Raw genomic sequence first — 27,562 nt, forward strand, 5'->3', positions numbered from 1 at the left:
TGGGTAGGACATGACATAAGAGAGGCTAAAATGATAAGCAGGAAGCTTGTCATTGCATGGTAAACATTAAGGAGCTATCTTTTCGATCTTTTTGCCCCTAACACTCCCTTAAGTGACTGAGTCTTCCTGTTTTCTTCCCCAGGCTTCACTCAATCCGCAAGTGGGGCTAGATAAAAAAGGGGCAGTGGTTCTCTGATAGTCCCTTAGTGCTTAATGATATACCACCTTACACTGCTCCTAATTGTTTCATGTCGGTATCTTATCTGCTTAGTGAGAGAATAAAAGCACTGAGACTTTAAACTTCTCTTGCATTCCCCATGGCAACTATCACAGTACTAAGTACATACAGCATAATAGGTGCTTAATAGATAGTTGTTGCCTTCAGGAAACTGTGGCAATAGAATCGATCTTAGAAATCAAGCCCAACCACTACATTTATAATCGAACCTGAAATACAGAATGGTTAAGTGGCTTGGCCAAGCGTGCAAACACACACACACACACACACACACACACACACACACACACACAAAAGCTGGTAGAAAATGGAGTTAAGTTCAGACAGGCTCAGGTCCATCATTTGATCTGTCAGGAATGAGGAAGAGACTGAATTGAGAACCACCGGCATATTTTCTAAGCGGTATTCTGGGCATGAAGAAGGTACAAAATGAAACCTCAAGTATAAGCTAAGACATTTCTAGAATCAGTAACACTTTCTTTGAAAGCTTTCCCTCTTCAAAGTCACTATTTGACAGCTTTCTAATTTCTGTTGTTGACAAACATGACGTCCTTAGCTATTGCACAGAACAGCATGCACTAAGTTAAGGCCATCCTTCAAGAGTCATGGAATATGACAGAAGGAAAACCCAGAGAATCAGGCACTTCACTGATATGGAGGAACAAACCAATCCTAAGCTAACCAGGAGTGATCAGAGAAAGCTATAAAGGAAGAACAGGAAAAGTTTTGGGTAGAAGGGGAAAAGGTTTCTATGTCTCAGTACTGAAAAAAAACAGTCTTGAAGCACCATAGTGTGTTCCAAGAACTACGTGAAGTCCAGTGTAGCTAAAGCCTGGGTGAGAAAGATGGGAAGGTATGGAATAAGAATGGGGCAGAAGTGTCAGGAGGCCAGATGGTGAGAGATGTTTTGGCTCTGAACAGGACAGTGAAGTAATTCCAGTGGTGGAAGATGAAGACAGGCTGGAAGAAGATGAGGCTGAAGAAGGGAGACCATTTAAGAGGTTATGTAGTAAATAAAGGGCAATGATTCTTGCCAACCTTCCTTCTCTGTCCCTTCAAACAAACAAATAATACAAAGAGGAGAAAAAAAAAATGGAAAGCAACAGGAGATCAACTAAACTTCCTCTTTACTCTCTTTGGGTTGAATAAAGTTTAATATTCATGTCCAAACAATTACAACACGCTATCTGAGGAAAGATTTTTTTTCTTGCATTTATGTAGACTTCTTTAGTCATTCACTTATGCTTTCCTAAATACTTACTATAATTATTCACTTATTATTTCTAGGGTCGATCTTGTGACATACTGAATCTTTTTCTAAGTCAACTGTTAAGTTCCCTAAATAAAGGCTGATTCTATCACTATTTCACTCTAACTCCAAAAGCAATTGATTTGAATTTCCATTACAATGCACTCAAATGTTTGGGCAACTGGAATGAGTTCTCAGAGGACTGTTGTAGCTTAAGACCCAGGACAATTAACACTACCCACTCCCTCTCAGAAGATGGTTATTAGTTAAAAGTGACTCTGCCAGTAGGCAACACAACTTAGCAATTTCAGGTTCCACAAAAGGATTGATTACATTTATTAAAAACCATAAACACCTGTATGACATAAAAAAGTATTTTGTGTGTGTTAAAGTGCCATTATAAGCCCATATTAGAAAACTAGACAACCAGCCTAAGCATTTAGAGGTTGAATAGAATTAGTTGGGTTCTGTACGCCAGGACAATTTTTTTCTACTCTTTTTCTGAAATGATTTGGCCATTTCATGCCTTGTATTCCTAGTCAAGTATATGCTTTTCAGGATGTATGATTTTAAACTGACTTCAAATTCAGAGTCACAAATTTTAAATCTTTTAAGATAAAGGCAAAGGGCACAATCAACCAATATTATCAGTTGCAACCTACTATTTAACTAATCTAGAAAGCCATATACTTTCAAAACCACGTTCTTAATTGGATCTTCATTTATCACTGGTCAAAGATCCTGAGCCACTTTTGTTGTAATCAGCCTACTTCCCTCTCTTCTTTCTTGAATCCTTGTGTGCTTATTTTGTTTTCAATCTGTAAGCATATCCTGAGCACCTATTGTAAGTAAGGCACTCCATTAGATGGTAAGAATTTAAGAAAAATAGAATTTAGACCCCACCTTCAAGGAGTTCACAGTCTAGTAGAGGGGACAAACATAAATCAGGCACAGGGTAATCATTTTATAATAGATAAGTAGACCACAGAAACCAGAAAAGACTTGGTATTTACATCTGGTCACATTCACACTATATACAAACACAGAACTGATTAGCAAGAATTTTTAAAAAAGTACACAAACATCCTCATGCATAATACAATGAAAAACAGACCATGGGATCCAAGAGGCATACATGGGTAAAGCACTGCAGGGAGACGGGGCAGGAGTGATCAGTTAGGGGAATGGCAGAATAAAACACGGTGCAGGGATTCCTTCACTTTCCACCATTCCTTGCATATGGTTTCTCTGGAGAGAGAAGGAAGTGGCAGCAAGGGTGCGTGGGGAAGTTGTTCTCATATCTACAGAAGCACCAGTTTTTCTCTGTGGTTACTGATGACAGTAAAAAGATTTATATTTGTGTTGAAACATATCAAAGTTATCAGTTAATAAGATTAATAATATAAGATAAATAAGGAAATTAGAAACCCACTGTTGAATTAAATCACCAAAACTTGGACATTTCTAAGAGTGAAAGATGGCAGGATTATGAATGATCTATCCTTAGACTATCAATGTATTTTCTTTTGTAGCTGGACAAAGTTGTGGAAAAGCATAAAGAATCTCACAGACGAATCCTGGAACAGCTTTTAATGGTAGAAAAATCTCATAGGCAAACCATATTAGAATTGGAGGAAGAAAAGAGAAAACATAAAGAATACATGGAGAAGAGTGATGAATTCATAGGCTTGCTAGAACAGGAATGTGAAAGGTAAGGCCACTTTGGACAAGACAATGACCCATTCTGTCAACCCTTACTAACCTCTCACTATGGGCTTGGCACTATGTCATGGATTCAGGGATATAAGATGCATGTGACACAGCCACTGGTCTCAAAAATCTCACAGTCCAGAGTGAGGGAAAAGATATGTTTAAAAACACTGTCAATACAATGCAAGAAAAATTGGGTGTGATAGGAAGCATAAATGCTGGGCACCTAATTCTGCAAGGCAGCACCCTGTGAAAGGTTCAGAGGAGGTAACAGGGGTCTAGTCCCTATGCAGACTAGAATGGAAACTATATACAAGGGCAGAAATAATGCCACAGCATAGAGGTAAGACCATAGTATGGGTAGTGAGAGAACTCAAGCTTTCCACATGGGTACCGCACGGGTATTAACTGTAGGATGAGAAAAGGAAAGGCTAGCCACGGGCAGTCAGATTTTATACTGTTGGCAAGAAGGAGCAAAGGACAAATTATGAGGAGAATGAGTTGATGAGGTATGCTTTCTTAAAGAACCATTAAGAAAACATGGAAGAAAGGCAGGAGGAGTTTTAAACTGGGGACGGGTATGTACTCCAGTGGCTACAGGGTTATGGAGGATGGGGTGTAAACTAATACTTATGATGTATCATCAATATGAACTAGTGACTAATGAGACTAGAGAGCAGAGTAAGGAAAACAGGAAGTTATACTCCTGGCTACTCACCAAGGTATAGAATGCAGGAATGGGGCACAGCTTTTTGTTGTTGTAGGATTTCTGGTGAGGAAGATGGTTCAAAAGGGGAGAGGTCCTGTTTTAAGATATTTTGAGCAGAAAGTACCTGGTGTTTTTCAATGTTCAGTGGGGAGAATGATTATGTCTAAAGAGACAATCCATAGTTGGAAATACAGGTCGGGAAAAGGTCGGGCTAGTGTTGTGTATTTGCAGCGCATGACAGCTGAAGCTATGGGTTTTGGTGTGGTGAGGGGAGAGAATTTTGAGAAGGGAACTCTAGAAAACAATGCTTGATGGCTCTTCTGGAGAAAAAGGGGTTAAGAAAGCAAGCTGAGAGAGAATGGTGGAGGACTGGAAGAACCAGAACAGAAAGAAAGCAAAGAAACCAAGCAAGGAAGGACTTTCAAGAAAGAGCGAGCAGTCAGATAGCATCAAATAATACAGAAAAGGATGAACAAATGTCCCAGGATTTGGCAACAAGGAAGACAGTGAGGAACTTAATGAGCCCTTCCAATAAAATAGTGAAGGCAGAGGCCAAAATTGCAACGTTCTGAAGTATAAATAAGTAATGAGAACATAGAAGCTTAAAATGTGAACCAGTATTTTGAAAAGCTTGGCTACAAAAAGGGAGAAATTGGTTGGTAAACATTTTATAACCATATGGAGAGCAGGTTATTTTGCTCCACTTTGGCCCCCTGTTCTGAATCATCTTAGAAAGTATGAGCATCTATATTAAATTGAAAGGACGACGACTCCTCTCCTTTGATAATGCAAAGATAGAAAACAACCAATCTCAGCAATGTCAAATTTTTATCAGATCTTCATTTCACTTTTGTTATTCCATGTATACTTCTCTTATGAGTTACAGAGCTAATGATGCTAACAGTTACAGAAAAACAAAGAAAGAAATAATTACTTGTGAGTTCCCTTTTCTAAAATACAAGTAGTCTTAACTGCTTTATCTGACTACTTGCAATCATATTTTAGCTAGGTAACCAAAATTACATAATAGCTAGGCTAATGGCAAACTTTCATTTCTTTTCAGTGCATCTCATGGTAGACACCTGGTCAGAGAACCAATGGCCCTCAGATCCAGTTTCTTTTTCCACATTCATCAAGGGTTTGACTACATAGACAGGGAGTTTTGTTACCTTGCCCCTCATGAACTTGTTATCTTCAGGCGCAGATTAAAGGAACACAAGAAGTCTAGCATCAAGGGACGATTTGACTCAGACATTACAGTGTAAGATTAGTTATTCAATGAGACAATGCATATTAAATATTATTTTGAACCCCTGTGGTTTGGCACCCATGGCCTCATTTGGCCTTCACACTTACTTGGCACTAACTTGTTGAACACAGATACTTCCTTTCATCTCTCATTATTAAGAACATTTATTGACCATGGTCAGAGTGCTGCCTGCTATAGAACAGAGAGGTACTGGCTGTCCCTGCCCAGAGGGCTTAATCACATTAAGGGAGAAGGTAAGAAGATACAGATTTAGGGTGGAAATGTGGAGGGCTGTTGGTGGTATAGTTCTAATATTCACAGTTGTATCTCTACTATCTTCTGGAGGAAGGCTGAGGAGGGCCATCCAGAAGTAACACCGTAAAGCTGGGAGGCAGATGGCAAGAGAGAGCAAAGAGGAACAACACTGAGACACGGAACAAAAGGGCAGTGGGAATAAAGATAGTGGGCTAGAGGGAAAGGAAACTAGGGGAATGAATGTAAATTGTACACCATGAAATCAGTGTATTAAGGATGGTATTTCTACAGGTATCAAAGGAGTTTAAGAGGGAGAATTTAAAAGATCATGTTTTTTTAGCCATGTAGGACACAAAATTTTTTTGTCTTGAAGAATAATGAAGAATAACAAACCATTACCAAAAAAATAGGGAAAAAAATGACTGGAGTGACTCTCATTCCCTGTTTAGCCATTCCAGAAGATATGCGAATATTTACCTATTTCTGTTTGCCCAGGAAAAGCTTCCAGATGGAATTCTTTGGGTGTTAGAATGGTAAACCTGTTCTCTACTCACATGACACACAGGTAATTCTTCCCTTGTTTCCCCTTTTTATCACCATTCCCATAGCCTGGCATTGTTGGCGCACTAGCCCTTCTTGCCTTTAACAGGGAGATTGTGGGCCTCCTGAGGCACAGCTGGCTTTCACTGACTTTAAGGCCATGTGCATATAGGTATTAAATGAGTACCACCTAACAAAGCAGGAAGTGGAGGAAACTCTAATAATTTCAGGTAAATATATACAAAGGAGGTGCTTACACAAGAGAGTAAAATACCATTCACATGTCTCATTCTTTGACCACAAATGAAAGAATACACACCACCACTGGGTCCTTCTAACTTGAATGAGAACACTTCCCCTTAAGCACACAGCCACCCCTCACAAAAACACAACTAATTTGTTCTAAGGAGTCAAAGAATAACGTTTACTTCCTTCCTCAAACAAAGTGATGTAAGTCACTCCCAAATCAGTGACCCTCAGTACAGAGAAACAAAGAAAGATATCATAACCCCTAGAAAAATGATTTGAGTGAATACAGCTATAAGGAACTATCTGATTGAAACTCTGAAAAAATACTGTGAAAGTTTAGTACTTGTATTATAAGTGTTAGATAATATCTACTTGGAAATAAAATAAAAACTAAGAAATATATGATTGAGATAGTTCATGAGACCTTAGAGGGTGTAATAACGAATTTCAAACTAGGGCTCAATTTCTGTGTTTTCTTTGGAGAATTCGTTTTATCTGGAAAACCCTAAAGGAGACTGATGTCACATATTGAGTTAAGGCCAAAATGTTTGCCAAGTGATGTCTTTGTCGTAATCAGTAAACAATTGGCTTTCCCACTGAGGGAGGGTGGGGGCAGGGAATAGCTCAGGAAACTCTGTTCCCAAGTGTGTTAATGCAAAATTTCCTTCCCTGTAATCTGTGCAGTTTGGTCTGTCCATAAAATAATATATCCACATTTCATGACAACTTTCTGTTCACTGACCAGCTCCAATGTGTGGATATGTGTGTCTCTGATGACCAGAATTATGTATTTGGCTGAATTACAAGGGGAGTCTATGTGAAAGGTTTTATACAAAAGCAATGCCAGTAATTTTTGGCCTTTCTGGATGGCTTCACAGGAAAGCCAAAACAAAAATCACTTTTAGTCTGTGCAATTTTGCAAAATTTTCCCATAAGTGAAATGCCAATTTTGTCTGTACTTTCAAAAAAGCTTGCATAATTTTTTTTTCTTTTTCAGTTTCAATGGGGGAAAAGGCTGGGAAGAAAAAAAAAAATTTCCTTTTCTTGAAACCATGCATTCTTTTTTAGAATACTAAAACAAACCATGTATACTAATCATATATATTACTGCATTTCTGGCTTTGAAACAGCCACTAAAGTAGGAAACAAATATCGTTATGGCAACTGTATTAAAATGTGGCTTCAACTATGGATTTTTTTTAAAGCCTTAAATTACTTTTCATAACATCTTGGCCAAGTAGGTTAGCAATGATATTCTGATTTTATAAAGCAGGAGTTCAAATGGTAGTTTCTCAAAAGCCACATAGTGAGGAAGGAGTCACAGGTAGAATTAATTTCTTGACGTGTGACTGAACAGAACAGAGACTTGGGGGGCAGAGGGGTCTGTGGAGGAGACTGAGCAGGGACCCATCTTCAAGAGTCCTTGGGCTTTAAAGGACTCTTAGGTCCCTGAGCACACCTTGAGCTAAGTCCTTAGTAAAAAACAAAGTGTTTCCACCTTTCCCTTTGGCTGAAGCAATTTTAAAAGGAAAGATTTCTGTCATCAACCCTTTTCTATTATGACAGTCCTGTTCTCTAGATTGGCATCAGAAAAGGTGACTGAAACACTGAGCTATAGTTGACCCTCCTGCTAACTGAGCAAACTGAATTACTTTCAAAGACTTCTCTCAAAAAGCATCAAATCTTCTTTCTAGAGGTTTTGGCTACTCCCTTGAAATATATATAAATGAATGAGTGTATTAATCTATCTAATTTTTTAGTTAGTTTAACCAACTAGTTAGTTATTTAGTGCTGCTTGCCATTCATTCATTCACTCAAAAAAATAAAATAAAATAAAAACCCGCAACTAATTAAATGCCTGCTACATGACAGGTCCTGTGCTGGATACTAGGTATAGAGGAGGTAGATGGGGTGTGGTCTTCAGCTACATAAAACCTCAGCTCATTTGTGTGTGTGTAAAACACAGACACCACTGATACTGATGCTTTTAGGGCACTATGAGATAATGATGGGCAAGGAAAAAAGGTCCAGTTTGGTACAAAAACATAATAACATGAAATAATCATGAAAATAAAACATTCAGGAGAGATCAATAAACACATGAAACTAAAGGACTTTACTAGAGAATTCACTATCTTGCAGCTATTGCCATTAGGACTTTCAGTGTCTTCGGTCTTAAATCTCAGCTTTTAAGAATATCCCACGAAGCATAACACAGTGGGCATGGTGTTTTAAAAAGTAAATAAACTAAGACTACTTTTTAAAAATCATATTTGGAAAGCCAGCAGTTTTAAGTTTCATGCACACTAAACTATTGTTGTAGAATACATTGTACTCAAATGCAATCATTTCCTTTCAGTTTTCTGGCAAGGAGTTATATGTATTACATATTCTCAAGACTATGTCTTGCAAGTAGTGAAATGGATGCCAGATCTCCATTTGACCTTTGTCAGGGATATCCAGTTCTTTGTCAGAACAAAATGGAGACCCACCACAAACATATATTTCGATATTATAATTTTATAGAGAATCACAGTGTGATCAGTCTAGTGTTCACATACCTCAGATCTAATACAGGATCTGGGTAGGGATGCAGAGAGATTAATTATTTCATGAGGATACCAAAAAAATCCCATTTAAGACTGTACACCATGACTTAACTTTCAACAGATGTCACAAAACCATACCCTTGTAACTGCACAATTCAGCGGTTTCCATACGCCATTTAATTATAGAGGTCAAAATTCGGATACAGTGATGTCGCTATTTGATTGCTTTTCCTTCCGAGAAAGCTGAGCTAAATTTTACAAAAAGTTTTGGGTGTGTATTTGGATGTATAATGATTACTGAATTTATTCCTCACAAAAGAATACTACAAATGTTAAAAAGCAGTCTAGAAGGAAACCTAACAAGCACAGTGAAGGATGAGCCGGGAACGTGGAGACAGGGGACTCTGGTCTACAGCTAGTGTGCAACTCTAGGCCAATTCCATTTCTCCAATCTTTAAACAACTGGGATAGGCTATATTATTTGTATGTTTCTTTCAGATCTAAAAATCTGTGATTATGTGATTCTTATGAATAAGTAACTTCTACTTCAAGCCTATGATTCTAATCCACACTATCAAAAAGAGGTCAGTGAGAATAACAGCACCTCAACCACCAATTTCAAGTTCAAGTCTGTATTTCCATTCTTAAAGGATATCTAGATTTAGGTATACTCTACTGCTTCTTGAATGTCACATATTCCAAACTGAACTTAATGTCATCTTTGCACGTCCAGGTCAATTTACATCCTTTCTATTCCTGATTCTGCCAATGATTTAATCTATCAGATAGTTATTAAAAAATGACAGATCTTTGAATCCCCATTTTAAACTAGAGAAGTCCTGGCAATCTAGACCGATCTAATTTTTGAATCGAGAAAAGTGAAGCTCATCAAATTTCAGCTAAGAAATCCCAGAATCTTGCTGCTAAACAGGAGTAGAGACAGATCAGAAGAAGCTAGCTCTCCTGATAACATGTTTGGTGCTATTCTCCCTAGAATCATTACTAACCGCTCACACCTCATGCTTGGTATTGTGGGACGTCCAAAGAAATTTAAGACATAATTACAATACAACGGAAAATACAAGACCCTTATAAAATAATCTATAAATGAAATGCAGAGAGGACTCAGGTGCTCATTCTGTGGTACTGACAACCGCTATTCCAACATTATGAAAGGTCAGGCAAAAAGAATATTAAGGACTGTAATCATTCAACAGCCAGCATAGCAGTAGGAGAATGAAGGACATACAGTTAGCACTGAATAAATAAACCTAACTGGTTCATAGCTACTAGCTTAACAGCCCTATAAAACAGGACGCCAAAGACCATTGAATGTGGAAAGGCAACCTCAAACTTTTGTTCCATCTGACTATAAAATATAAAAAGGAAGAAGAGTCATTAAACCATATCAAAATGGAAAATTTTGCCTCATAAATGGAAATCAAGGTGGAACATTAGAATTAAGCTGTATCCTGGATTTGTAGCTTGCAGGTAAACTTTCCTGGCAAGTATATTATTCCCTCATTAGAAGAAGAAGCCAAACAGCTTTGGCCAGCCATGAGAATGAGAGATGCCTGGCACAAGTGATGAGTAAATATCACTGCACAGAAAGCCCTTCATTGGAAGGGCACAGGGTATCAAAGCTAAAAAGCATAGACTCTGGAGTTAGAACAAGTGTTTGAACCATGGTCCCACCTTTTCATCTGGTCCCACTAGCTCTATGACCTTGAATAAAGTACTTAATTTCTATAAGCCTCAGTTTCACCATCTGTTAAAAAAAATGATGTGGATCTCACAGGTTCTCTCAATTACTAAATTATATAAAGCATAGAAAGTGCTAAGCATGGTATCTGGCACTCAGTAAGCATTAGCATCTTTCTTCAAAGTAGTTCATTTGCATACTCTGTGCCACACCACTGGGCATTTTATGAATTGCTTAGAAGGCATTTAATTGGACCCTATGCTGGGTGCTAAGGATGTGATGATGAATGAGAGCTTTCAAGGGGCATACCCCTCAGTGTGGGGAACATAGACTCAAAAACAAGTGCAATGTTGTGTTACAGGTGTGATGACAACTGAGAATACAGAGGAAGCACAAATGAAGGACTGTTGTATACTCCTGGTTGTAGCTTATTTCTTTCAGAGTAGGGGTTTTGCTGAATGTCCTAATGATCTAACACTGTAACACCAAGCTAGACACTAGAGTAACTAATACTCAATAACTTTTTTTCCTAAACCATGGAGACCTATTTCCCCCTTTTAGAAATCATTCCTTTTAGATAAACAAAAATGAAAACGCAATGATACTATGAAGAGGACAGCATACCACATACTCAAAATTGAGACTCACCCATAATGATGGTTTTTAAGTGCACCAAAAGACTCCACTGCTCCTTGGGCCTGCCACTGCCACAAGATCCCCAAACTAATCATATCTTCTTGCCTAAATTGATTGTAAAAAAAAAAATCAAATATTCCCATAATAAGGTAAGTGGATTTACTTTTATTATTTTTGTTGTTGTTCATAATTCCTTTTGAGGGCCAAGAGCATGGAGAAGCATAATAAATATTTGTTGAATAAATGACTGAAATGTAGGAAAATGTTACATCTTAATTTATTATTTTCCCATCAATATCTTCTCATAAATTAGCTTCGGATTAGTTCTCTTTACTTAGCTCAGTTTTGGAGAATATAATATAAAATGAGTCAATTTTGATAGGAGAAGCTGAATAAGCTTGAGAGCTTTGGGACCATCCTAAAGAGAACAACTATAAAAGAGGATGGGACCTTTATCAAGGCACTAAAGGAGAGAATGACCCCAAAAAATGGGATTTTAAAGTTAAAAAAAAAATCAGAAACATTAATTACAAAAAAAGCTAAAAACAACCCTCTCAATTCATACTTCACACAGTTTTTATATCCTATTTTTTCACTAACAAAAAACATCATGAACATTTTCCTAAATCACCAACTACTCCTCTACACCATAATTTTTAAGTCCGTGAATACTACTGTATCATATAGATGTAATTTATTTAACAGATTCCCTTTTGTGGGTGTTTAGATTCCTGCCACTTTTTCTCATTCATAAAGAACACCATGATGAATACTCCAGTCACTTTTTACACCTTCCTGATTGTTGCCTTAGAATAAATTCTTAGATGTGAAATTGCTGGGTCAAAAGTTATAAAACTTTAAAGGGTTTTGAAAACTGTAGCTAAATTATGTTCTATTAATAGACTATACTACCATTAGCAACAAAGGAGAGGACCCATTTCTTACTTTATAACTTTGCCCGGGACTAATCTTGAATGTGACCTTATTTAAAGCATGATATGATGTTAAAAAGTATGTAAAATGAATGTTAGTAACATGAATCAGATTTTCCCATTGCCTTGGGCTTTAATTTTAGAGATGTATTACTTCTAAAAAACAAAACAACTCTAACATATCATCAAAAAGATACTTAAACATAATATTTTCTTGAAAGTATATTTTTCCATTGTTAATATAATTTCAGTATATTTCCTTTTCCCCATCAAATTCAGGTTGTGATGGCTTACCATCACTGGTCTTTCAAAACACTGCTTCTGTTACTCTTTCTCTAAAAGGTCTAAAATCTCCCTGCTCTGTACAATCCCATACAAGCTGTAGAGTCCAAATTCAGGATCCTGGCTCGCCTTTCCCACCACATGACGAATTCGGAAATTGTTCATAATGCTTATCGTACTGGCCTTACATAGTCCTGGTAAGTTTGAATTGTTTAACACTGAGAAAACCAGAGTTCACTTTGTCACATTCCCCCTTTAATAACTTCATTGTTTAGATGTACATGAGATTTCCACACCAATTTCTCCTATTTAAATTAGCTTCTACTTGCCAACTCTCATTTCCTCACATATCCTCCCTATTAATCATGCACACTACATTTGTGCCCATAGCATTTTCCCATGTATTTCTCAATGACAGCATGAAATATTTGAGATGCCTGCTAAACAGGTAGTTTACATCTTCAGAAGATGTTGAAACATATTTGCAGGATTTATGAGGCTGAGTACGTGTTCTCTTCAAAATAAGTACTTTCAAACTCATAGTTGTCACTTTACATCATGCATTTTTTGTTCTGAGTAAATATGACATTCAAAGCATTTCATGCCATAACAAACACTGGGATAGATATATGTAAAGGAAAAATGTGGAAAAAAAGAGAATCACATGTGGCTGTCACAACACTGTTTAGTAAACATTTCCTTCAAAGGTATTAGAGAGGTTTTAAAATCCAATATTTACCAGTAGTACCAATAGTGAGGACCAAATATAACTGGCAATTAAGAACATTTCTCTGTGGGGCACATATTTCATTTGCTTTATGTCAAATTACTTCCCACTCTAAACAGATTTGTTGATTAATCAAAACTCTAGCTAATAATCTACTCAAAAACACTCCAGCTATTCTATAGCCATACATTCAAACATAATAGCATTAAGGCATTAGGACAGCATTTAGATTAAATGAATGGTATTTTTTAATATGTTTATTTGTAGAGACGTAGGGGGAAAACTTTCGCAGCTTCTTCACGCAGAAGAATTCAGTGGCTTATTCTCATCATTCCTTTGAAGGCTAAGATTTTTATCAATAAACAAAGTAAGAGACACAAAATAACAAAAATGTTGGAAGGGGAAAAAAATCACTCCTGAATTTTCACCTGTGCTGAAATCTAAGTGAGGCATGCCCCAATAATAACAAAGCAGAGCAGATCAGATAAAACTTTCTATCTTGAAAAACCTCTGGATAGCAGGAACTTAAGGCTCCTCTAGACTGGAAGTGTTTCATCTTGAAATATGCCTTCCTATCTCCTCTGAATAGGCCTCTATTTTTTTCTCATTGATTTTATTGTGTTAGGGAAATATGTGAGGCAGTCACTCAGTCCCCATTTCCAGTTCCAGAATGAAACATCAGGAATCCAAAGAGGTTTGTGGCTTCAAAATGAACTTTTCTTGTACCATGGCTGAGTGCTCACAACCCACCAAATCATGCAAAGAAACCTGTTAGTTTCTCTGGATTTCAGATATACCATACAAAGGTGGGGATCGGGGGGAGAGAAAAAAAGTACAAATGTACAATTAGAAAATTCAGATGAACCCACATTCCAAAATGTTTCAGAAACAATGTTCGAATTCTGCTTTCATTAAATGATAGCCAATTCAAACTAGCTCACAGATGCTGTATTCATTAACAATTATTTTCATTTAAAATATACCTGAAACATAAAAGGGTATGGTGGAGGAGGGGGTCGCAACCTCCAATACCTTTAGGGGCCAGCAGGGCAGGGTAAATGAAAGGAACAGGCTGGATGTACAGAACAGGGAATGGTGGAGACCTTAAAAACTTGCAAAGCTCAAGCCCACCTAGTCAGCTTTCTAAATAATTACTTAGATACCACCAATAAATAAGAAATAGGCCCTATGACACAATTGATCCAGATATGAAAAAGCCAGACTTCAGGAGTCCAGCTCTGGAGAACAGGATATGTATGGTAAGGAAAGAAGACCAATGTTCTCTGGAATCTTATAACAGAAGATGTGTACCAAATCAGAAGGATAAGCACTGGGCACCAATACTAGGAAGTACAGTGAAGTGAGGTGGAGAAGCCTGTTTATTATGGCTTTTTGTCTGCCTTCTCTTTCCCACTTGTGTGTAAGCTCCTTGAGAGCAGAGACATCTTGTTTTGTTTATCTGTATCCCTAGCCCCTTGAAGAGAGCGCCCAATGGATATTTACAGAATAAATAAATGTATTACTCTCGCCAAACACAGTCATTAACATTAGCACTATAACTGGTAGTAACAGCTATAGGGACTCTCCACAAAGGTCCCAGCTCTTTGATGGCAAGAATAGAAACATGTTATTCTTTGTGCTTCTAAACGTTTTTATACTGGCCTATAGATATAAACTTCTACCTTTTCTACACTGTTGAATTAATATAAAGATGTTAAATTTCTTCAAGTTCAATACACGCACATAAAACAAAAAACAGTAAAATGACAACACAGGTATATAGGCAAAACAAATATTATGAGAATTCTGTACAACAAACAACCTGGTTTCATTAACAAATAATGTGCAGGGGGGAAATACAGAGGGAAATTTATAAGTTAAAAGAAATGTAGACATTTCTATAAAGTGCAAAGCATGATCTTACTTGAATCTTGATTTGAAGACATTATGAGAGAGAAAGAGAGACAACAGATAATAATGATTATCAGGGAAATTTGAACACTGGGGTATTTCACCATATGGAAGAATTATTACTAGTATTTAGACATGCTAATGGTACTGTGATGTGTATTTAAAAAGAAACCTTATCTTTTAGACATATTCTGAAAAAATTCCAAAATGAAACAATAGGATGCTTGGAATTTGCTTCAAAATAATCTGGACTGGGGAAAATAGTATGGAAAGGAAAAATAATTTTCCCTGTATCATTCTGAGTTCTTGGCTGAGGCTCCTTGTAATAAAAGACAGGTTAAGAAGAGAAAACCTAACAGAAGTTTATCAACATGTACACCTCATGTATACATGGGAGACACCCAGAGAAAGTGAGTAACTCTATGACATGACATAAACCAGGACCTTAAATACCGTCTTCAGCTAAAGACAAAAGAGAGAAAGGCGGTAGGGAGTGAGGAAGGGGACAGCCAGTTATAGGAAGTTACCAGAAAAAGCAAGGGTAAAGTTGATATGCAGATTTAAGTTGGTGCCTTCTCAGCTGGTAAGATTCTCTTATGATTTAGTCATCCTTCTGGTACTGAGAGAGACACACCTTTACAAATAGAGTTTCCTTCATAAATGTAAATTTCCCTTTCAAAAATTTCTTGTTTTCAGAACTCTTCTGCACCAGCTTTTAATCAAAATAATCAGCTGAAAATAACCCTTATGCTAAAGAGACATATTTTGGGGTGGTATATTCTGCTACTCTTCAGTAGGGTGGTACAGAAAAAACAAGACTGGCTAAGAGTTGATAATTATTGAAGCTGCATAAGGGACACATATACTTATATATCATTATACTATGATCTCTACTTTTACATAAGTGTTTAAAATAAATAAAAAACAATTAAGTGAACAAATAATAACACATGAAAATAGTTAGAAAATTTAAATGAAAAGTATAAAATGAAAATTAACACCTTCCTCTCACTTCACCTCACTTCCTGCTCTCCCAAGGTAACCCATAGTTAATAATTTTCTGTGTGTATTTCTAAAAAAGTACTGTATGTATATACCAGCAATTCATAAAGGAAATCATACTGTACTCCTCCTATCTTAAAAAAAAAAAAAAAAGGTAGCTGCATATTATCTCATTTTATGGATGCAATTCATTTGGCCAGGCCCCATGTATGGGCTTTAGATCCTATTCTCTTTTTCTTCTCTTTCTTTTCTTTTGCTATTAAATATTGTTCAGAAAATTGACTCTCAATAACTTCAGATGCATCTTAATTCCAACTTTCTCTCAGACACAGATTACTCATTACATCACAACTTTTGTGTTTTTTTTGTTTTTCTGTACAATAAGGAACTAAAACCCACAAGAAAAGAATCCTTTATGTAGGACCCTAAAGACAACACAGAAGACTAGTGGGGATGGGGGGAAGGGAATAGCACTGAGATAACACTTCTAGAGTCAGGTCCACAGACCCCACCTACATACTTGTTAGTACCTTCCCCAGAGGTCTTCAGATCTCCTAGCAGGACAGGGCTGTAAAGTCAACAGAAGCAGGGATTTGATCCAAGAGCAGCAGCTCCTGCAGTTCAAATGAAATGTCTGCTGTAGTCACCTGATGAAGATAACAAAGTGACCCCAGAAGAATCAAAGGTAACAGAATTCCAAAAGCAAAGCCCACATACACTTTCTTTAGGCTCTCCCGAATATAAGGGAAGCTGTTTTTTGGACAGGGCACTGCCATTGCAGGAAACACGACATGGTTCATGAACTTCAAAATGTCCCTAGAAATTTTCTGGGGAATTAGAAATAAAGCAAAATAAAAGGTAAAACTATTATGAACCTGTGAGTCATTAACATCTATGGTCACCTTCTTCTTTCAGAGAAAATGACAGAATTTTTTTCTTTTCTAAATTACTGTAAGTTTTACAATAAGACTATAAATCTCAACAGATAATAGTTTTAACATATGCTAATGTAGCTTGTAGGTGAAATAAAGTTTCTCTTCAAAACACAAAATAAAGATAGACGATAAAGTAGCACATCGATCCATCATAAAAACTGAGATCTAGGCACAGATAAAATAGCTAACATACCATCCTACAAAATAAAATAAAACCAATGCTTTGCCTTTTAGAAAAGATGTACAATCTCAGAACATTTTTATTTTGAAAGTTAAACTAATACAATGATAATAGTAGTAATAATTAAATCCTAAGGAATTCACGAAAAAACCTTCTAGAATTAATAACTCAGCAAGATTGCAGGATATAAAATAATCAATGTATAAAAACATCAACTCTATCTCTATACAGTAGCAATGAGCAAACCAAAAATTAAATCAAGAAAATAATTCCATTTACAATAGCATCAAAAAGAAATAAAACATTTGGGAATAAATTAAAAGCAAAAAAAAAGTGTAAGATTAATATTCTGAAAACTACAAAACATTGTTGACAGAAATTAAAGAAGACCTAAATAAATGGCAAGACATCTCATGCTCATGAATCAAAAGACTTAATACTGTTAAGCTGGTGATACCCCCAAATTGATCTAGAGATCCAACACAATCCTTATTAAAATCCCAGATGACTTCTTTGCAGAAGTTGATATGCTGATTATAATTCATACGGAAATTTATGTGGCCCAGAACAGTCAAAACAGTCTTGAAAAAGTAGGACAAAAATGGATGTTTGATACTTCCCAGTTTCAAAATTTGCTACAAAGCTACAATAATCAAGACAGTGTGGTACTGGCAAAAGGATACAACACAGAAATAGATCAACAGAATAGAATTAAGAGTCCAGAAATAAACTGTCATGTTGCTGGTCCACTGATTTTCAACAAGTGTGCCAAGACAATTCAATGTGGGAAAGAACAGTCTTTTCAACAAGTAGTGCTAGGACAACAGGATATTCACAAGCAAAAGAATAACGTTGGATCCTATATCTCACGATACAATATTTAACTCAAAATGGATCAAAGACCTAAATATAAGGCCTAAAATGATAAAACTCTTAGAAGAAAACATTGGCATAAATCTTCGTGACATTGATTAGATATGACACCAAAAGCAAAAGTAACAAAAAACAAGCAAATAAACTAGACAAACAATATCAAAATTAAAAATGTTTGATTTTCAAAGGACATCATCAAGGAAGTAAAAAGTCATCCCACAGAATGAATGAAAATATCTGCAAATCCTATATCTGATAAGGGGCTTGTATCCAGAATAAAAATCTCTTAAAAATCAACAATAAAAAAGACAAGTCAAATTAAAAAATTGGCAAAGGCTTTATATAACAGTTCTCCAGAGAACATATACAAATGGACAATAAGCTCATGAAAAGATGCTCAGTATTATTAGCCATCAGGAGAATATAAATCAAAACTACAAGATATTACTGCACACCCACTAGGATGACTATAATAAAAAAGACAGATCATAACTAGTGTTGGTGAGGATGCAGGGAAATTGGAACCCTCATACACTGCTAATGGAATGTAAAATGATGCAGCTACTCTGGGAAGTAGTCTGTCAGTTCTTCAAACAATTAACCATAAAGTTACCACATGACACTCCTAGCAACTCCACTCCTAGGTATACATCCAAGAGAAAGGAAGATGTACATCTTCCTTAACTTACACATGAATGTTCATAGCAGCATTATTCAAAATAGCCAAAGTAGAAACAAATCAAATGCCTATCAAGTGATGAATGGATAAACAAAGTTGTGGTATAACCATGCAATGGACTACTTACTATCTGGCAATAAAAGAAACCCTGTGTCCATTAGCAGTCACTCTCCATTTCCCCTCCCCTCAAAAAAAAACTCTATTAATCTGCTTTCTGTCTCTATGGATTTGCCTATTCTAGACACTTTATATAAATGAAATCATACAATATATAGCCTTCTGTATCTGGCTTCTTTCATTGAGCATAATGCTTTCAAGGTTCATCTATGTTGTAGCGTGTATCAGCACTTCATTCCTTTTCATGGCTCAACAAAACTGAAAGGTCCGTATGGATATAACTTGATTGATCTCAGTGATCAACATGATAGATACAAAACTATTAATGATAATGGATATTTCTCATGAGATATGGGTTAGCTGCTTTCTTAAAACTGTACAAAGAAGGGCTTTTAATGCCAGATCATACTCAGGAACCAAAGGATAGAGACCTGGAAATAGACTAATTGGGATATCCCAAAGGGAAATGGCCCAAGGCAAATAATTATTTGCTGAGAGGAAAAAAAAGAGAAGCATTTTTGTTCTATATGGGGGGAAGAAAAAGAGAAAATTAGGATATCTATCATCTATTCACTCACTCATGTGACATTCATTTAACCTAACACTATGGATGGAACTAGGAACTAGGAACAAAACAAAGAATAAGATGTGGATCCTGTCTTTCAGGTCCTAGTAGAAAACATAAGTAGGATGAGGTAATTAGTTGTGGGCTGCAATGAAGGCACGTACAGAGCGCTCAGGGATCCCATATGAGGGATGGATTAGTTCTGCATGGAGGGTATGGGAAGGCATCCCAGCAGGGAGCAATTATCTTGAAGGCTGAGTAGACTTTTACTAGGCAGAGAAGAGAGGAAAGGGTAATCCAAGAAGAAAACTATACCCACAGGTATAAAAGAATAAAGAAGACAAGTCTGTGGAATTAAATCTCTGTTGAGTATGAGTAGGTTAGGGCCAGGGCATACAGATCCTGTGTGCTGTTACCCCAGGATTCCCCTTTATCCTGAACCCAAGAGAAATCTGTCATGCAGAAAAATCTCAACTTGCCATGGGTGATTTGTCAGAGAACCTATAGCATACACAAAGCACTGTGTTAAATGTGTTCAGAGTCAAATATGGAAAGAACATAATAATAATATTAACAACACCACCCAGAAAACTACTGTTATAAGTAACACACCAAAGAGGGCAAGGCTCTTCAGTAATGTTACCCATAGCTGTACAACTTCCTGATAAAGACTTAACCTCTGCAGTAAAGTGGAATTGGAGAAGTACATGTTCATTTAGCTTAAGTAAATGGGAAAATCAATCTTATTCCATCCTAAATCCCAGGAAGGGACAAGCGGGTGTATAATATGCTACCTAATCCCTTTTGCTTGGCCTAAAATTGGCTAATTACAGCAACATGTGATAAATAGCACTGAGATATAACTAACTAAGAAAAGAGAAAGGAACAGGAGCATCTATTTATTTTGACTGTACCCTGAGCTAACAAGAAAATATTCCAACCTCCATTCCTTCATCCTTAAAAAGAGCTACTCAGCTAAACTTACTGAGGAAATATCACTGTCTCTGGCAGTCTTTTGAGTTTGGTTCCCAATTTGTTGAGCAAACTTGATTAAAACAACAACAACAACACTTCAGTTCTGGCCTGATGTTTCCATCTGCAAAATGGACAGAAATATTTTCTACCTACTACCTTCTTTGTACAGGGCTAATTGAGAAAAATATGGACAATCACTTGCATAAATAATTTAAAATCTATGGATCAAAAGTAAAATATAAACCAAGTAAAAGGTTTATTCACATATGGGGATATTTTGAATTACAGACCTTCACTTTTATCAACCCAAGGGCTAACTACTAATATTTCCCAGATTACCTTTAAAGATTATTTCCTTTAAGAGTGGCAAGGAGGTAGTGAATATAGCAGTATGCCTAGGTCACCTCACCCAGCACCTAACAACTGTGAAGACATGTGTTTGTTTATTTTGAAAGCTCTTAGTGATAGGAAGATTTATTAGAGAAATGAAACACTTCACCTCTAAAAGCTCACAGAACTCTGTTTTTGTTGCAGTAGTCTCGCCAGGAGAATTCTGAATGTGTTTGCATTCTATCAGTCGACAGTGTGAGTCAGCCTATCCCAAACCGGTTTTCTAACCAGAAAACTGAGAAGTTTGATGACACAGTTAGGTAAACATGCTCACTGGATGAAGTTATTTAAAACTTTATAGCCTTTTTAATCCTCTCTAAGCCTCTGAAATCCATATAGGTTTTTAGACAAGATTTAAGTTCATATGAGTAAAAGAGTAGAAATTATATATAAACCAACTCAGTATACTAAGAATTCCATGGGTTCTGGATAACTAAAAATGTCTAATATCTGAAAGAGCAATGAGGGTAATCTGACCCCAAAATGAAGCCCTTAACTGTTAACCAGTCAACCTTATTTCTAACTAAAATTTTAGCTCTAAATACGCATCTTACCCCAAGAACTGAAATTTCTTATCTCTGGTCAAAAGACGACAGTTTTTGCTGACAGTGATAAATGATTTCTGTGAAGAGTTCATCAAAGTGAAAGAGTTGTAGACCATGACTCTCATTACCTACGTTCCAGGCAATTTGAGAATTCAATAAGTAGCTGAATGCAAATAGAACCAAAATGCGGCAAAACAGAAGTCAAAGTTAACTAAATTAACTAGAACCGATAGCAACAATGTTATTATGAGTTAACTAAAATTTGTGGTGTGATGGACTTTTTAATCCATGTAGATGAAAGTCATCAAATAACACATGAACCATGTGTAGAGAGAGCCTACTATAAATCTATACGGCGATTTTTTATGGTGTGGAGGGTCAGCACTCCTAACCCTGTGTCATTCATGGGTCAATGGCATATTCCTCTTTTGACAACCTATTCTTAGCCAGGTAGAAGTATTACTTCTACACGCAAAGAAGACTCTTCAGGTGAATCTACCCATTCTCTTGTTCTGGAGAGCTTCTGCTTTACCTAAAAGAAATCTTGCTCTTGCCATGAAAGGGAGCTTTTGCTCCAGAATTTAACTTCTAATTATTTACTGTTAGCCTTGGGAGTAAATTTATAACAAATAACTAGGGTGCAAGGGAGTGGTTCTGAAACTTTTTGATACTGTGACTCTCTCTACTCCTAGTCCTACTCCAAGGATTCCACATCACTCCTCCATGGATATATCAACACACACACACACACACACACACACCAAAACTCACTTTATTTTGTAGGCAGCACCACCAAACCCTAGCTCAGATTACCTCTGCTCTATTCTCTGATGTTGAACGAGATAGAGAATTTTATAGAGAGACCAGGTTTTAAAATAGGTGGCTTTCTGCATTTCTTTTATTTACAGCTTTTACCTAAATTTTTACACATTAACTATCTACTTGTGTAAGAAATGCTTCAATAGAACATTCCGTTCTTAAATGTTCCAGGTAAGCATTTCCTTGTAATTCTTCCTTACACATACTTACACTTATACACACACACACACACACACACACACACACAGCAAAATTTCAGCCCCTCAGTAATTAAAAAAAAAAAAAGTGGTAACTGGTAACTTATTCATGAAGAGAAACTAGAGTCAGAGTAAGCCCACATAGAACTTTAATGAAACCCTGAAACTAAGAACCCCATTATGAAAAAGACCATACACACCCACATACAACATGAGTCTTTTTTTCTGAAAAGACAGTAGATTCTATTTTTTATACTGTACCCCCAAACAAAACAAAGATCCCTTATAAGGAACTTGATAATTAGTGATAATATTAATAGTAACAACAATAGTTATATTTTACTGAATGTTTAGGTCAACCACTGTGCTAAGCATACGTGATGGATTACCTCATGCAATCCTCATAACAATCTTTTAAAGTAGATACTGTTATTATCCAGATAATATTCAGAAAACTAAACTGAAGTTTAAGGACCTTATGTAACTTTCCCAAAATTACACTGCTAACAATTATAGAGAAGAATTAGAACTCATGTCTGACTCCTGAATCTGAGCTCTTAACCTTCCTCTGTCAGTGGTTCCCAAAATTAAGTAAATGATCATCAGAATTGCCAGGGAACCTATTTAAAAGTGCAGATTTCTGGGCCTAACCCCAAATACCCTGAATTAGAACCTTCAATTGCGGCATCCAGAGATAGGAACACAGTGGCATCTCAAATATGGTTTAAATGTTCTTTTAAGGTGCCAAGGAACCCAAGTGAAGCCTGTTGTCACATAGTTGCCTACGTCAAATCATAGGCTTTGAATAGAAAATAGCACCTCTTTTTCCATGTGAACTTCTTTTCACTACATAGCAGTCAGAAAGGTCTCGTTTGCTAAAAGGTCAAATGAGGTCATGGTCACACTATGTCAGCAGTTAGTATCAGGATAGCCAGTTGCATGGGCTGTGTTATGGAAGCTGAAAGTGATATAGCACAGCAAATCTGCTGAATCAGAACTGCTGAGTCAGAACCTCACCAAAGAGAAGGCATAGAACCAATGGGGAGAGCTTAAATTTCCAGCTAGGCTACACTCATTACGTGACCCAATGAACATTTCTTAATATTAAATACACAGTTTTAGTTCCTGAAAAATCACTTAGTGTCCAGTTTATTTATTCATTTATTTCAAATTACTTACTGAGTGCTTACCATGTGCAAGGCACTAGGCCAAACAGGAGCAGAAAAGCAGGCAGGTGGTGGAAAAAGAGGTGAGCATTAATTAGGAGGCCAGGATTAAGCTTCATGAAAAAGGTAGCATTTGAGCTACCTTTATTATGTAAATAACTCAAAATATTACTTAAATGAGCTCTGCTTCTTGAGATCATTCAGACTGTTGTCTTCATTTGCATGATCAAAGCTGAAACCCTACCATGTGTCTGATACAATGCATGGGGGATGGAGAGCATTGGAAAGAAGGGTAAATACATGAAATGCATTTTGCTTTCAACTTAGAGATGACTATCTTTTTCATTCACATTCCCCTGATCCGATCCAAACTCACATAGCCATTTCTCAATATAGGAAAAGCTAGAAATGTCTGGTTGGGCAGCCTTATATGCCCAAGAGGAAAAAGCCAATTGATGTTTTAAAGACAACTAAGTCTGCCGCAATCTTAGTGCAAACCACTTAACCTTTCTGTGCTTCAGTTTATTGTCATGATCTTGAAAAGAGTAGATTTCTTGAAAAGGACATAAAAGCACCAATCATAAAAGATTAATAATCAGACTTTATTAAAATTAATAACTTCTATTAATCAAACAATAATAATTAGATGAAAAAACAAGCCACAGACTTGGAGAAGATACCTGCATATGCATAACCAACAAAAGACTAACATCCAGAATATATAAAGGACCCCTACAAATCAACTTAAAAAAAGACTGGCAACCCAATATAAAAAAGGAAGAGACTTAAGGCACTTCATGAAAGAGGATAAGTATGTAAAAAGAGAGTTCAACATTATTAATCATCAGGGAAGTGCAAATTAAAGCTATAATGATACCATTACAACTCTACCAGAAAGGGTAAAATTAAGAGGATAACATCAAGTATTGATGAAGAAGTGGAGCAACTGAAACTTGCCTACATTTCTAGTGGCAAAATAAATTCCATTTACATTAAGTTGAATTTCCATTAATATAGGAGTCCACTTGCATGAAGTTTAAAACAGCAAAATTAAACTATGACAATAGAGGTCAAAATGGTGGTTACTGCCCAGGAAGAAGTGGATATCAACTGGAGTGTGGCACAAAGGAGGCCTGCTGTGGAGTTGGACATATTCTGGATAGTGTTTACACAGGAATATACAAATGTAAAAACCCATCAATCTGTACATTTAATATTTGTGCACATTAATATATATAAACCATACCTCAATAAGAGAGAAAAATGGAAAAATAGTGCTTATAAGTTGTAAAATGAGGTATGCTATACATTCCAAGGATGCAAGAGCAACTGGACTGAGCAACTGTGATGAGCTTTGGTGACAAGAAGATTTGTCCTAACACCAGCAACTGGAAGGCTAGGAGAGGTGCATGAGTTTGCTCTGAAATGTCGTACCTGAGAAACTGATGAGACATCTAGGAGAAACTGCATACAGGGGACAGACAGAATTCAGGCAAGCAGTGGCTAATGATAGAGATTTGGGAGTTCTAGCATGGAGGGGAAAGTTGAAACAATAGGAATAGATTCGAGTACCTAGAAGGAAGTAATACAGAAAGCGAAGGGCTACACCATTCTAGCAAGTGCCTGCATTCAGAGGGTAAGAGAAGGGGAATAAGCCATTAAGGAACATAGAAAAGAAGCAGTCTATGATATAGAAAGAGAATTTAAAGAGTCCAGTGCCTCAGAAGCCAAAGGTAGAATTTCAAGGAGTGGGGAGGTAGTTAACTGTGTTAACTGGCCTAGAGAAATAGCAGAGGATGAAACCTGTTGGATCTGATGAAGTCACCGATGACCTCTGAGAGATTAATTTCATCAGAATGGCAGGTGCTGAAAGCAGATCTGATGGAACCAAAGAGTGTGATGAGGCTGTAGACACATTGAGTGTGGTGATCTTCTCTCAGGAAGTTCCTCAGGGATGGGAAGGGAAGAGAGAGAATGGTCACTTGTAGAAACAGTGAAATTGAGGGGAAAGGGCCAAGTGAGACTGAAAGATGCTGGAACAAGAGAGGATGAATAGAACCAAGTCCCAGAGAAGACAAGTGAGCATGGGAGGCAAGGAAGAGGTAGTTACTACAGACAATGATGGGGAGTTAAAATAAGCATGAATCTCAGGTTGACCACGCAGCAAGGAGCAGCCAGAAAGAAAAGGAAAACTGCAGAAGTACAGAAACCTCTAGGCTTCCGAAGTTTGGAATAGGAAGATGTCAAACTAACAAAAATTAATGTTTGGAAGGCTCTTTGACCTTTTAATGGAATATCCTATTTTAAAGGAGCATGTTAAATTTATTTTTTAAAAGTCTTATTTTAATTTGGTCATTGAAATACACCAGTGCAAAAACAACTGCCTTGATAGAAACTAAATAAATTTTTACTAGGCAGATTCTACCACTTACAGTGATTATTATAAATATTTGATTGGAAAGCAATGTTTTTCTCTTCCTACTAAAAGATCTATTCCAAGATTAGGAACAAAAATACTAGCAAATGATGGAAATAACAAAATAAGCACATTCTAATGGTGAAACAATCTGGTTTATAGTTCTTACAGATATTTCTTTATAGTGACAATAAAAACCACAGACTTATCATTAAGAGCAATAATAACAAAAACATTCATCACACTCACTGCTGCCAGTGATGTGGAGTGCTTGTCTGAAAACTGGGCAACTCAAGCCAGGTAAACAGATTAAAGCCCACTCAGATTCTGAAGTAGGAGCATTTGCTTGGAAAAACAAGATGCATATCTCAATAGTTACTTTTTCCTGGCCAAAGATCTTGATAATCTCAATTAGCTTGGGCTTGTTTTCTATTACTTGAAGCCATACTTTTCTATTACAAATGAAGAGTTTTTCATTTAGGACAAATTAGTACAAGCAAATGAAGCAGCAGGGACAAGAACTTCATCATTATTTCGGCCTGGAAAATAGCTGCATAGTTTTCTGTGTGAAGCATCTTAGTAAGAACAGAAACAAATACTTTTTTGGGTCAGGTCACTAATCCAATCAGCCCAGGGTCCCCGTCTCTGATGGCAGCTGTCAAGGAAGCTTTGTAGGGGCCTGTGAAGATGCACCTTTAAAAGAAGAATTACTTTAATAGCCAATTTTGGATTTCATCTGTAAGTAATTCTACTAAACCTGCTTCTTTTTTAACCCACCCAATCAACATGGTAAATGTTTTAAAGCAAGCACATGTGTACGCGCGCGCGCGCAAACACACACACACACACACACACACACACACACACACACAGTGCTTACTATATGCCAGTTTCTGTTTTAAGTGCTTTTCACTTAATCCTTATTTCTCATAACAGCCATACAAGATAGGTACTATTATTATTAGCAGCATTTTATAGATGAAGAAACTGAAGTCTGGGAAGATAAGTTGCCTAAGGACACAGAGCTAGAAATGGGTAGGGAGGTGAATTGAACTCAGCAGTTTGACCATTTGTCTATATTCTTAACCATGAGGTCATACTGTCTCTAGTGTACTGCTCTTTTAATAAAGGCATCTCCTTCAAGACTTCAATTCTAACAGTTCTAGGTTTGAGTAAACAAATGTTTGCCCAGCCACAATGCTTATATTATACATTTTAATCACTTTCCTTTTTTTCTTCCAATTTTATTGAGATATAATTGACATACAGCACTGCATAAATTTAGGTGTACAGCATAAGGATTTGACTTAAATACATCATGAAATAACTATCACAGTAAGTTTAGTGAGCATCCACTACCTCATATAAACATGATATTAAATAGAAAAAAAATTTTTCTTGTGATGAGGATTTACTCTCTTAAGAACTTTCACATATAATGTACAGGTGTGCTAATTATAATGCTGTACATTACATCTGTAGTACTTATTTATACCTGGAAATTTCTACCTTTTGACTACCTTCATCCAATTCCCCCTCCTCTTACCTGCTGCCTCTGGTAACCACAAATCTGATCTCCTTTTCTATGAGTTTGTTTTTGAAGTATAACTGACCTACAACACTACGTTAGTTCCTGGTGCAGAACACAATGTTTCAATATTTCTCTTTATTTTTACATGATAACCATGGTAAGTCTAGTTGTCATCTGTCACCACACAAAGATATTATATAATTATTGACTACATTCCCCATACTGTACATTTC

At 36.6% G+C, this 27,562-nt stretch overlaps 2 protein-coding genes across 7 annotated transcripts in view; one reads left to right on the forward strand and one right to left on the reverse strand.

The window, feature by feature from the left end:
* Window positions 1–27,562, reverse strand: part of CMSS1 (cms1 ribosomal small subunit homolog) — a 333,561-nt gene that overhangs the window by 228,004 nt on the left and 77,995 nt on the right. For 2 of the 5 annotated variants that reach the window (XM_010978478.3, XM_031457063.2), the window contains exon 1: window positions 11,099–11,191. The exons of the other annotated variants lie outside the window; for them this stretch is intronic. In XM_010978478.3, coding sequence (XP_010976780.1) covers window positions 11,099–11,102 — 4 coding nt within the window. In that variant the 5' untranslated portion in view covers window positions 11,103–11,191. Of the gene's footprint in view, window positions 1–11,098; window positions 11,192–27,562 lie in introns of those variants that run through there. 5 annotated transcript variants of the gene reach the window in all.
* FILIP1L (filamin A interacting protein 1 like) overlaps window positions 1–27,562 on the forward strand; it is a 264,565-nt gene that overhangs the window by 169,128 nt on the left and 67,875 nt on the right. For both annotated transcript variants that reach the window (XM_031457007.2, XM_064496059.1), the window contains one exon: window positions 3,020–3,198. In XM_031457007.2, coding sequence (XP_031312867.1) covers window positions 3,020–3,198 — 179 coding nt within the window. The remainder of the gene's footprint in view (window positions 1–3,019; window positions 3,199–27,562) is intronic.

Source organism: Camelus dromedarius, chromosome 2 (genome assembly GCF_036321535.1).
Source record: "Camelus dromedarius isolate mCamDro1 chromosome 2, mCamDro1.pat, whole genome shotgun sequence".
NCBI classification, from domain to species: Eukaryota; Metazoa; Chordata; class Mammalia; order Artiodactyla; family Camelidae; genus Camelus; species Camelus dromedarius.